At 41.7% G+C, this 11,410-nt stretch overlaps 3 protein-coding genes across 6 annotated transcripts; 1 reads left to right on the forward strand and 2 right to left on the reverse strand.

The window, feature by feature from the left end:
- Window positions 1-593: 593 nt before the first annotated feature.
- On the reverse strand, window positions 594-1,115 carry LOC127757035 (uncharacterized). Its single transcript, XM_052282451.1, has one exon. The coding sequence runs from the start codon at window positions 1,113-1,115 to the stop codon at window positions 594-596; it is 522 nt and encodes a 173-aa protein (XP_052138411.1).
- A 3,669-nt stretch (window positions 1,116-4,784) lies between these two features.
- On the forward strand, window positions 4,785-9,951 carry LOC127757032 (CBL-interacting protein kinase 32). Of its 2 annotated transcripts, none has more exons than XM_052282442.1 (15): window positions 4,785-5,004; window positions 6,095-6,335; window positions 6,597-6,659; window positions 6,889-6,960; window positions 7,083-7,190; window positions 7,297-7,377; window positions 7,514-7,567; window positions 7,673-7,798; window positions 7,881-7,970; window positions 8,256-8,378; window positions 8,484-8,591; window positions 8,941-9,054; window positions 9,184-9,240; window positions 9,321-9,395; window positions 9,570-9,951. In XM_052282442.1, the coding sequence occupies exons 2-15, from the start codon at window positions 6,165-6,167 to the stop codon at window positions 9,642-9,644; spliced, it is 1,317 nt and encodes a 438-aa protein (XP_052138402.1). In that variant the 5' UTR covers window positions 4,785-5,004; window positions 6,095-6,164; the 3' UTR covers window positions 9,645-9,951. The 2 variants fall into 2 exon arrangements, with proteins under 2 accessions (XP_052138402.1, XP_052138403.1); XM_052282443.1 differs by having other exon boundaries at window positions 6,100-6,335.
- A 118-nt stretch (window positions 9,952-10,069) lies between these two features.
- LOC127757034 (putative calmodulin-like protein 2) lies at window positions 10,070-11,216 on the reverse strand. 3 transcript variants are annotated; one of them, XM_052282449.1, is made up of 3 exons: window positions 10,907-11,216; window positions 10,465-10,820; window positions 10,070-10,203 (listed from the first exon to the last, which is right to left on the reverse strand). In XM_052282449.1, exons 1-3 carry the CDS (start codon window positions 10,977-10,979, stop codon window positions 10,150-10,152), a joined length of 483 nt encoding a protein of 160 aa, XP_052138409.1. In that variant the 5' UTR covers window positions 10,980-11,216; the 3' UTR covers window positions 10,070-10,149. The 3 variants fall into 3 exon arrangements, with proteins under 3 accessions (XP_052138409.1, XP_052138408.1, XP_052138410.1); XM_052282448.1 differs by having other exon boundaries at window positions 10,451-10,820; XM_052282450.1 differs by having other exon boundaries at window positions 10,451-10,837; window positions 10,907-10,978.
- Between the last annotated feature and the right edge of the window lie 194 nt (window positions 11,217-11,410).

An 11,410-nucleotide genomic window follows, 5' to 3' on the forward strand; every position in this document is an offset into this window, starting at 1 on the left:
GCCAGTGAAAATCAAGATCTTCGCTAGCGGTTATCGATCGCCAGCAATAATTTATTTTTGTTAGCGGTCGTCTTAAGCTCGTCACCAGCAAAAATCTATTTTTGCTGGCGGTTAGCTTAACATTTTCGCTGACGGGTTTCACTGTGCCAGCTGCCAGTGAAAATGCTGGCCAATTTTTTTTAAAAAAAGCGACGGACGGAGCTCTATCCGCCTCCGTCAATGCTCCACCATTCAAAATTTTCACAGAAATTTAACCACGCATTCAAAAATCAATAGAAAATTACATCAACAATTTACATTAAAAAATTTCCATTCACCCAAGCATTCAAGCATCAGAAAAAAAAAATTGAAGTCGTTGCGGCGCTACCCCCGTCGGCGTCGGCGGCCGATCCGGCCTCCTAGGTCGTCGTCGGCGGCGGATCGGGCCTCCCCGACGTCGCGGCGACCGGATCCGGCCGTCCCCTAGCTGGCGGCAGCCCACGGCGGTGGTGGCGACGGCAGCTGGCGGTGGCGGAGGAGGGAGAGGGAGAAGGAGAGCCCGCCGCCGGACCCGTCGCCCACCACCGCAGCCGGCCCCCGTCCCTTCCCCGCCGCTATCGTTGCCCTTTGCCGCAGCCAGCCGCCGCCCCTTCCCCGCCGCTGTTGTTGCCCCGGATTTGGCAAGAGGGCGCAGTCGGCCGCTGCTGGGGAGAGGTGGGAGGGAGAAGGGGAGCTCGCTGCCGGACTCGTCGCCCGCCACCGCAGCCGGTCGCCATCCCTTCCCCGCCGCTGCCGCCACCCCCATATCTGGCGAGAGGGCGCAGCCGGCCGCTGCTAGGGAGAGGTGGGAGGGAGAAGGAGAGCTCTTCGCCGGACTCGTCGCCCGCCACCGCAGCCGGCCGACCCTTCCCCGCCGCTACCGTCGCCCTTTGCCGCAGCCAGCTGCCGCCCCTTCCCCGCCGCTGCCATCGCCCCCATATCTGGCGAGAGGGTGCAGCCGGCCGCAACCTTTCTCCGTTTGCCACAACCGGCCGCCGCTGGGGAGAGGTGGGAGGAAGAAGGCTAGGAGGGAGAAAGGAGGGAGTGGAGGAAGGAGGAAGGAGACGTGGGTGGTGGAGGAAGGAGGAAGGAGACATGGGTGGGTGGGGGAGCCGAGGAGACCGAGGAGACGTGGGTGGGTGGGTGATTTTTAATAGTGATGCGTTGGGCAGGCGGTGGATTTTTAGTAGCACTGAAACATATTTTTTTTGTAGCGGTGCTCTTCACGGTCCGCCACCTAAAATCGGATTTTCCGTGGCGGACACTTAAGAGGTCCACCACGAAAAATAGAGTTTCTTTTATGGCGAACCTCTTAGCGTGGCCGCCAATGAAAATTGGTTTTCGCTAGCGGTCCGTAACTCCCCCTCCCCTCGTTATATTTTTGCTGCTGGTTTTTGCGTATGGCCGCCAACGAAAATTATATGGTAACGCCATGAAAAATCGTTTTTCTAGTAGTGATAATAATATTTTTAACACAAAACAAATATACTATATACTTCCTCCGTTTCATATTATAAGATTTTCTAGCATTATTCACATTCATATATATGTTAATGAATCTAGACATATATATTAAGATCTATATTGATGTGGGTAATGCTAGAAAGTTTTATAATATGGAACTGATGGAGTATTTATTAAAGTGCTTTATAAATATGTGATATGAAACGGAAAGGGTGTATATATTAATTCGCTCAAGTCACATTCGTACCTTAGCGTACCGCCTACCGCGTACGTTTCCGCGCTGCTGGAAGATAGGGAGTGTAGTCTTGGACAATAATTGAGAAACTAACCGAGAACAGATTAGTAGCTAAGCTAGGATTAGAATTGATTTGCAAATCCCTTTATTAATAAACTGGGGCCTCCGACCACAATAATGCAAATGACAGATAGCCGGCCACATAATCGGATCACACCTAGCTTTGCATGATTGGATCGTACCTACGTACGTACATCGGTCAAAGATCTGATCGATCCACCGATCGATGGATACCCTATCCCCCACCCTCAATCGAAATTCGTACGTACAAACTAGCTCGCATCTCGCGACGTCGTGCATACCCTATCCAGATACGCATCGACTGATGTTGCAAATACTAAGCGCAAGGTCAATAAGAAGAAACTATAATCTTCGATATATGTCCATATCAGCTAAAATAAACTAGCTTATCATAAAAATATCATGTTTTCTGTCTTTTAATGCACGTACGATACCGTTGATTTTTGACACAAGTTAACAATTCGTCTTATTTTGTTTACGTAGTTATCGTTTATTGACTCCGGTGTTGGGCACAATTATAAATGTGTGACGAAGACGGAGAGGTCCTAAAAGTTGCATGCCGCAAGCTTGAGTCGACGGTTATGCAGTTTTTTGCCAATTATGAGTGGTGATTCACAAATAGACTTCAATAATGTATTCTCCTTATCAGTTATTGGTTCGTTTTTATCTTTCCACGATGTTTGCTTTCTTTTTTGAACTATACTCGATGTGGAGTGCTAGATTGTAATAATGAATTGTAGCTCTCTTAAGTAAAGACCGGGATGTTATATTTCATTATCAAAAAAAAGTTTTGTTGTGAGTTATTTTATCACTGAAAGTATTTTGAGTATAATTTATATCATGCATTTTGCACAAAATTTTTGAATAAAATGAATAGTCAAACGTGTATAAAAATTAACACTACCATCTATTAAAAAACAAAATGGAGGAAGCACTAACTAGCATCATCTAGCATCTCATCTCACTTGCACTTAGGCTCGTGGCCATTTCTTTAGGCTATGCCTAACACTCCAAGGTAGAGCATGGTTTCACCAATTCACATCGGTGCCGAGCTACTATGAGGGAGAGAGAGAGAGAGTAGAAAAAGAGTGTGGCTTGCAAAGGGGCTATGTAGCCTATAAGGACATGGTGATTTGAGAGAGAAAAGTAGTGGTCCCCAACCACTGCCATTGTTGCTCCATACACTACATCATCGGCTCGAATTAATATTGGCATTCAATGTGCGGTCGTCGGCCCACAATGTCTGGATTTGCACTCATCAACGACGAAGTAGAATAAGGGTTGCCTCGATCTGTGCTAGCTCTATCCATCACAGAGGTCGATACTGTCGCCCGATCTGCTAAGGTTGAGCAAGTCACCGCCATCGAGCTTCTCTCGTCCCACCGAGCTCCCCTCCCAATCCGAGGATGAGAGGATGCTAGTGGTGATCAGTGGGAGGAGAGGATGATGCTAGCATGGGGGAGGACGGTGTACATAGCAATGGTTGGGTGCCGACGCATAGAGGAGAGAGAGAGAGTGAGTGATGTAGATAGAAGAGGGGTGGGAGATAGATTTTATATACTTTTAAATTTTAGGAAGCCGTAAAAAATTGGACTTTCACAAAGGTAAGAAAATGAGGACTAAATAAAAAACTATCAGAGGTAAAATAAAAAAAATAGAAGTTACCTATAAGGCTACTTTGTATTGTGGAAAAAACCCAGACTTTAGCCTAGGTGACTTTTGGGATCACTCATTGAAGCTTTAGGTTGCATCGCTAATCGCAGCTTGTATGTTTTTCTTTTCGTTTGGAGCTCGTGTATTGCTGATGACTAAATAGGTAGCTGTGCTCCAACCAATTTTTTCCTATCTCCATCTCTACTGACGTTAACTTCGGCTTTTTCAAAATAGTCATTCATCATAGATGATTACAACCTCTAATAACATAATGCACATGTAGAAAAGATAAACAACTTTGTAAGTTCATTCTTTCATGATAAACTATCGATACCGGTCTTCTATAACTTCCTTAAATATGAAACATAGATTCTAACAGTGTAACGTAGTTGATTCTCACGAGGATCCAATATTTTATTTTCAGGAGAAAGTCTCTCTAATCCCCACCGAGAGGATGTTTGGTTGATGCTTAAGCTTGCCATAACTAAGGTTAGATAAGTTATGACATGGGATAAGAAGTGTGGTTAAAAAAATAATTGACCACAAGTGTGATATGGCTAACTCTAAATATGTGAGTATGACATAAGGATTCCGTGACTAACAAAGCGTGGCACAACATAGTTGGGATAATAAAAACGGGTGATTAATAAAGTATTCCCTCCGTCTAAAAAAATAAACCCTAGGTTTCCGTGTCCAACGTTTGACTGTCTGTCTTATATAAATTTTTTTTATAATTAGTATTTTTATTATTGTTAGATGATAAAACATGATCAATACTTTATGCATGATTTGTCTTTTTAATTTTTTTCATAATTTTTTCAAATAAGACGGACGGTCAAACGTTGGACACGGAAACCCAGGGTTTATTCATTTTTTTTTTATGGAAGGATTATAGTATAAGAACATCTATAATGTAGTGTAAAAATAATACAATATTTTATTTAACCATCTAGTAAAATTGTGAAACTAGTTCGTAATTAAAATGTGGTACGGTAAAGTGAATCAACCAACGAAACATCCCCTGACAGTGGTAGAGTAAAAGTGATCGAGTAGCGATCGAGATGAGGTCGAAAATGGCAGGCGTAGATCGAATCAAAAAGAAATTGAGGCGTGGTGAAACAACACGTGGAACTGGAACCTGCCATGTTTTGACATGCGGCGCCAATCTCCGTCGGAATCATCACTCCACGCTGCTGTCTCTACCTACTTTTCTCTCTCTCCTTCCTGTGTGGCAGTGGGTCCCATTTCTGACAGCCGTTCCATTTCATGGGCCCCACTGTCTGTCAGCTTGGAGCTTTGTCCATGTGAAGCACCCCGGACCCGGGTCATTCATTCCAACTCACTCTCGTCTCCTCTTCTTCTTCAACCTCTCCTTTCGTACATGCAGTTGCTGCCACCACTACTGCTCTTACTCGCCTCTTCCTGATCTCAGCAGCCATTTCCCTTTCCTGGGATCTCCTCCTCTTCTATTACTCTTCTTCCATCGCCATAAGAGCAGCCGCAGATCGATCGAATTGCATTGCAGTCTTTTCCAGATTTCAGCTTAATTGCCGGTGAGTCGTTCTGATGCCTCTTCTCTTCTTGATTTCTCCAACCTACTAAATTGCTTTCATCCCCTCTCTAGCTATCTCTGCAACTTTCTTTGCATTGTGTGCGTTGTTTCCTTTTCAATCTCTGTAGATGTTGTTTGGTGCTGTGTGCTGAGAGAATAAGGTTGCTGAATTTAGCTTGTCGTTTCTGTATCCATTGGAGATTTTCTCGGCTTTCTTGAAATTTTCTGTCCCCGTTTACTCCTGTGGGTTCATCACTGCTAACTACAAGCTGCTGGGATGTGATTATTTCTACCCTACCAGTAATCCTATGGAAACTGCTTCCAGGGTTACTTTGGTGGAGTACTTCAGTTCCTGACGACTGAGAATATCTGAATATGTGTTCATTCTCGAACCTTCTTCGTCTTGCTGCTCCTCGATCCATACATAAAAAAAGTTCCTGCCTTTCCTGTTTGAGAGTTCTACCCGCTTAATGATCTTGATTTGTGTTATTTCAAAAAGAAATATTCTTGATTTGTACTGTTTCTGGAAATATGCCCTGCCCTCTTAACCTTTGATGAATATTCAATAGCTTCTTTGCAGCTTCCTCGTGTCTCATTGACTAAATATGCTGTCCAGATCCAAATGATGCTCTCTTTCCTTTTTCTACTGCAAATTGATCGGTCAAGTTTTCGGAAAAATAAATTAATGGATTCACATGATCTTCTAACTTACTACCAATTAATTTAATTGACTAGTCCACAAATCTTATGGTATCTTACACACTATAAAATCTTGGAGAACTGATTGCTCAACAGCTTTGCATGTGTGTCTGTAGCAGAAGATACTATTATATGTTTTCAAAGACTAAAATTTGACTAGTGCATATATCATTTTGGGGAAGAAATAAGATGAGAAATACAGCATGTACATGTCATTGTGCTCCTGTACCTACAAGTTTGTCAACAGGCTTCCGATCTTTTTCAGCTAATAATGAATAGGCTCCGGATGAAATTTGTTCACACAATCGCACATACACAAAACATCTTTATCATGTATCATCTATTCATCTTTTTCCATGTATCAACAGTAACTGAGCAAACGTTTTCCACAGGACAGTGAAGTGAAAGCATCTTCAAGGGCGTGGAAGCTCTCTGAGATTCCAAAGGGTCACAAGGCAGGGGATGAGTACAACCAAAGTGAAGAGACGTGTGGGAAAGTATGAGCTAGGAAGAACAATCGGAGAGGGCACATTCGCGAAGGTCAAGTTCGCGAGGGATACCGAGACCGGTGATCCAGTAGCCATCAAGATCCTAGATAAGGAGAAAGTTCTCAAGCATAAGATGGTCGAACAGGTCACTGTCAAACACCAGCTAACGACCAAGTTCTGAATCTGAATTATTGTAGCACCTTTAATTGTTTGGTGATATTTCACATCTGGAATATTATGATCCTGTCCTTCAGATTTCCCTTTATTTAAGTGACTGTCCTTCCGATTCTTTTTGCCTGTTAATTACTTTCATGGGACAAAAAACATGGCACTTTGTTCAGGGTTTAGTAGCTTTTGATGGAAGTAATACCTTTTGCTGATGGGTAACTCTGTTTTTGGAATGCAGATTAAAAGGGAAATTTCGACAATGAAGTTGATTAAGCACCCAAATGTTGTCCGTATATATGAGGTAATTAAAAATATTCTCTTCCTTTTGTGTTGGTATCTCAGTTAATCCTATATTTGTTCAGCAGAAAATAGCTAGGAAGAGAGAAAGGTTTTTAAAGCATGTCTAGGGTCCATGCCAGAACATCAAAGTATCTATAATTTTGTTTACAGAAATTCCAGATGCAATTAGTCAGAATCTTTTTATTAGGGGACACTGCTAATCTTCAAATCAATGTTCTCTCTGATTTCAGGTGATGGGAAGCAAGACAAAGATCTACATTGTTTTAGAATATGTTACCGGTGGTGAGCTCTTTGATACAATTGTAAGTGATTCTGCTATGTTGTCCATTTCCAATTTAAATAGTTATATCTTCTTTTCAAAACACATATAAAAATACATTTTTAATTTGTACTGACATTTACTTGAATTCCCTTTTGTATTTAGGTTAACCATGGTCGTATGAGGGAAGATGAGGCAAGAAGGTACTTCCAACAATTAATTAATGCTGTTGATTATTGTCATAGCAGGGGTGTGTACCACAGGGACTTAAAAGTGAGTTCATCTCCCTTTCCTCTGCTGCCTCTTTTGTCAACAAGAAATATATTTCAGAATCTAAGCTTCCTTCCAAAAGAAACAATCTAAATTACAATACTTGCAGCCAGAAAATTTACTACTAGATTCATATGGGAATCTGAAGGTCTCTGATTTTGGGCTGAGTGCACTTTCTCAGCAAATTAAGGTAAAGGTTTATTGCTTTATACTGTATCATCTAAGTATGTACCAACAGGCTACAAATATTACAGTTCAGAAATTATTAGATAATCGTTATATGTCTCTTCAATTAATATTTCTTTTTTCTTTGTGGCCTTGTTCAGGATGATGGTTTGCTGCACACAACCTGCGGGACACCAAATTATGTTGCACCGGAGGTAATGTCAGAAAGAGAAATTATAGAATTTTAACCTACCATACTTGGAACTATTTTTCATCAGAAGCCATTAATAATTCACACATTTCATCCACCTTTGTGATAGGTCCTTGAAGATCAAGGATATGATGGAGCAATGGCAGATTTGTGGTCATGTGGAGTTATCCTGTTCGTTCTGCTAGCAGGGTATTTGCCTTTTGAGGACTCTAATCTTATGACGTTGTATAAGAAAGTGAGAATTGTACCACTTTTAGATCATTGTTGTTGTATTAATATTTCATGCTTATTTGATTCTTCTCTGCACTTCCTGGCAGATATCAAATGCAGAGTTTACGTTTCCACCTTGGACATCTTTTCCTGCCAAGAGGTTGTTAACAAGAATCCTTGATCCAAACCCAATGACGGTATGCTAGAACAACTGAATAACATAGTAGATAATTAGGTATAATGCATCACTGAAGGCACTGTAATGTGTCTTCTAATAACACAGTAGATCCTGTAATGCCCGTAGCATTCATCAACCAGATAATACTCAATTCTACAGGGGCTAGCACTCCTTTTAGAAAGCTCTTCTATGCTTAATAATAATCATTAAAACAGATAGTAATAACTAATAAAATAATATCATCTTTCTTCGTGACACAACATTGGATGATTTCTTAAGCTAACTACTTGAGCTACTGTTGTAGAGAGTAACAATTCCAGAAATATTAGAGGATGAGTGGTTCAAAAAGGGCTACAAACGCCCAGAGTTTGACGAAAAATATGACACAACATTGGATGATGTTGATGCTGTCTTCAATGACTCTGAAGTGAGTAAACTGCAATATGCACTTGAATTTCTGTTTCACATGACATGAAGATAAAAGCATGCCAGTTGCTAAATGGTTTGACCACTGTGATTTGACCTCCTCCAGGAGCACCATGTGACAGAAAAGAAAGAAGAACCAGAAGCTCTCAATGCATTTGAACTGATTTCAATGTCAGCAGGCCTCAATCTTGGGAATTTGTTTGATTCAGAGCAGGTACGTGATCTCCGTATTTAATCAATATTGACCAACAACCTTTTGAACCTATTCTCCCTGTATCATTTTTATGAACGAACCTGTAACTTAAAGTTAAGCGTCATTGTTTTTGGTTCAACTTATACCTCCCTAAATCAAGCTGGAAACATGTAAACTGGCTCACTGGCACTTTGTCAATTTACTCAATCATATGGTTGGAGAATGCTGCATGTCACAAGTCCCAGAATATATGTAGTAGTTCATTGTGTCAGAATGTCTTTTGATTTTTGCACCTCATAATTCTGCCATAACTTTGTTATAGTTTTGCAACTTATTCTGCTGTACTTTAATTTTGTTCACACTATTTCAGGAATTCAAAAGAGAAACAAGGTTCACATCAAAATGTCCACCAAAAGAAATTGTCCGCAAGATTGAGGAAGCCGCAAAACCTCTAGGATTTGATGTTCAGAAGAAAAATTACAAGGTATGCTCCCCTTGCCTAACAACTATCTGCATGAATATCCGTTTTAAAGTAATGGGTTCTAGGGACAATTTATAGCAAATTCAAATATATATTTTCTGCGTGCTGAATTTTTTTTTATTGATTGACCAGTTAAGGTTGGAAAAGGTAAAAGCAGGGAGAAAAGGAAATCTCAATGTTGCTACTGAGGTAATATGAAGAACTGCTATACTGCAATCTGGTTTGTGTAAGCTTCTTCAATCTAACATTTATTGTGCACTATTATTCAGATACTGCAGGTTGCACCCTCTCTTCATATGGTTGAAGTACGAAAAGCAAAAGGCGACACCCTCGAATTTCATAAGGTAGATCATGCCAATTAAAAGTTGATGCTCATGAATTATCATTGGAAAATTGAGTCAGTGCTTTGATGATTGGATCAACTACTCACAGAATTATGACTATGTTTTTTTTTTTCTTTTGCAACATTTGGTTGAATGGCTTGTACTGAATCACTTCAAACTTGTAATGTGTTGCAGTTCTACAAGAACCTCTCCAGAACCTTAAAGGATGTTGTTTGGAAATCAGATGATCTTCAAAATCAACTTTCCTAGAGTAACTTGGGAGAGGAGGAATGGGTGAACTATTTTAGCATCCCATTCTTTTGAATCAGCATTCCCATTTCTAGAGGCTGGAAAAGCAGAAAGCATGTTCATTGCATCTGTAATTAGATGTGAGTGGCCCTGTAAACTATGTTTGGTCTCCACTAGTGTTGTAAATGCTGCTCTTATTTGTCAGAGAACCCTTGTGATAGCTCAAGTGAAGCTGATCACTCAATGGGTTTTGTGTGTCAAGTTTTGTATGTAAATCAGAATCTTGTGAGGAACAAGTATATTAATTGGCCAGCATTATTCATTTTCATTTACACTGTGAAGTTGTTTGATTTTCTTGTTTGCATAGCCCCAGAACAAGTGTAACCAGAAATTGAGGTGACAAAAAAAAAAAAAACTCTGAACTATACAATCCTCATCAGAACAGTTGCAAACCTGAAACCTACATCTTTTTCAGAGGATGGTACATGAGGAATTCGGGCCGCAGCAGCCGGATTTCTTGTGGGAGTTACTTGACCGATGACCTCCACTTCCATGTCCCTCCATCATATTCTGCCTTCGCCTGCATATGATAGCACCAAAGTTGTTCAGATAAATATGATTATCTGATGACGAATGCACTACATTATGTACAGTTCAGCAGAAGCAACATTTGCAGATTAAATAGGAAGAAGAAATATAATGATAATCTAGAAAAGATTTGTAATTCCAGTGCTAGTAATAATCTACATGGAGAAAAGAAAAAGAAAAAGAAATCAAGAAAGCAGAAAAGAAATGAAATGGGAGGAAGGAAGAAGAGAGAGACTGACTTTGCCATCATGACCTTGAGGAACTCGTTGTAGTTGATCTGGCCGTCGCCGTCGGAGTCGGCCTCGTGGAGCATGTCGGCGAGCTCGTCGTCGGAGAGGGGGTCGCCGAGGTTGGCCATGACGTGGCGGAGCTCGTCGGGGGTGATGAAGCCGTTCTGGTCCTTGTCGAAGACGCGGAAGGCGTCGCGGATGTCGTCCTCGGCGCCGGTGTCGCGGAGCTTGCGGGCGAGGAGGCCCAGGAACTCCTCGAACTCGATGCTGCCGCTGCCGTCCGCGTCCACCTCCTCCACCATCTTCTTCAGCTCCGCCTCCGTCGGCGACTGCCCCAGCGACCCCATCACCGTCCCAAGCTCCTTGCTCGTGATCGTCCCTGCATTGCATTTTCTTCTGGATTCATTGATTGATCATCGTCCAAGAACACATACAATTGATTGATTGATTGACTGATTGGATTACCGTCTCCATCTTTGTCGAACAGGTTGAATGCCTCCCGGAACTCGGCGATCTGCTCCTTTGTCAGGTGGTCCATTAATTGCCTCCCCTCAAAGATTATTAGTAACACAAGAAGCAAATTCTCTGATTAATGACGATGGATTGATGGAGATGACGAGAGGATTAAGCTGCCGCTGATTGATTCCCCAACTTTCATTCTATCTAATATCTGCCTTGCTCTTGCTGTTGGCTATAAAAAGGAGGGCACTTGCTCGCGTATCGTATGCCAATATGGCATGGCTCACTTGCTCCAGGTTGAAGGCTTGCAGTGCAGTGATCGTGATCGATGGCTGCTGCAGCTGCTGCTATGCTCTTTTCTACTAGTTTCAGGGAGAATGATGACATTCTGATTCTGATTTTTTTTCACAAAACGAACCAACAGCATAAGCATCTTCGGAAAGGCAACATGGGCGGCTGCCAAATTTTCGGAAACGAATAAAGTTTGTCAAAGATATCAAATGGCCAACC

The sequence above is a fragment of the Oryza glaberrima genome, chromosome 12 (assembly GCF_000147395.1).
Source record: "Oryza glaberrima chromosome 12, OglaRS2, whole genome shotgun sequence".
NCBI classification, from domain to species: domain Eukaryota; kingdom Viridiplantae; phylum Streptophyta; class Magnoliopsida; order Poales; family Poaceae; genus Oryza; species Oryza glaberrima.

Excerpts from the sequence above, each read along its gene's own strand:
- LOC127757034 (XM_052282448.1), bottom strand. The coding sequence starts at position 10,979 with ATGGACCACCTGACAAAGGAGCAGATCGCCGAGTTCCGGGAGGCATTC. Across the intron at positions 10,821-10,906 it reads GTTCGACAAAGATGGAGACG|GGACGATCACGAGCAAGGAG; the intron begins GTAATCCAATCA and ends AATGCAATGCAG. Across the intron at positions 10,204-10,450 it reads CTCAAGGTCATGATGGCAAA|GCGAAGGCAGAATATGATGG; the intron begins GTCAGTCTCTCT and ends TATCATATGCAG.
- LOC127757032 (XM_052282442.1), top strand. The coding sequence starts at position 6,165 with ATGAGTACAACCAAAGTGAAGAGACGTGTGGGAAAGTATGAGCTAGGA. Across the intron at positions 6,660-6,888 it reads ATGTTGTCCGTATATATGAG|GTGATGGGAAGCAAGACAAA; the intron begins GTAATTAAAAAT and ends CTCTGATTTCAG. Across the intron at positions 9,241-9,320 it reads ATCTCAATGTTGCTACTGAG|ATACTGCAGGTTGCACCCTC; the intron begins GTAATATGAAGA and ends ACTATTATTCAG.
- LOC127757035 (XM_052282451.1), bottom strand. The coding sequence starts at position 1,115 with ATGTCTCCTTCCTCCTTCCTCCACCACCCACGTCTCCTTCCTCCTTCC.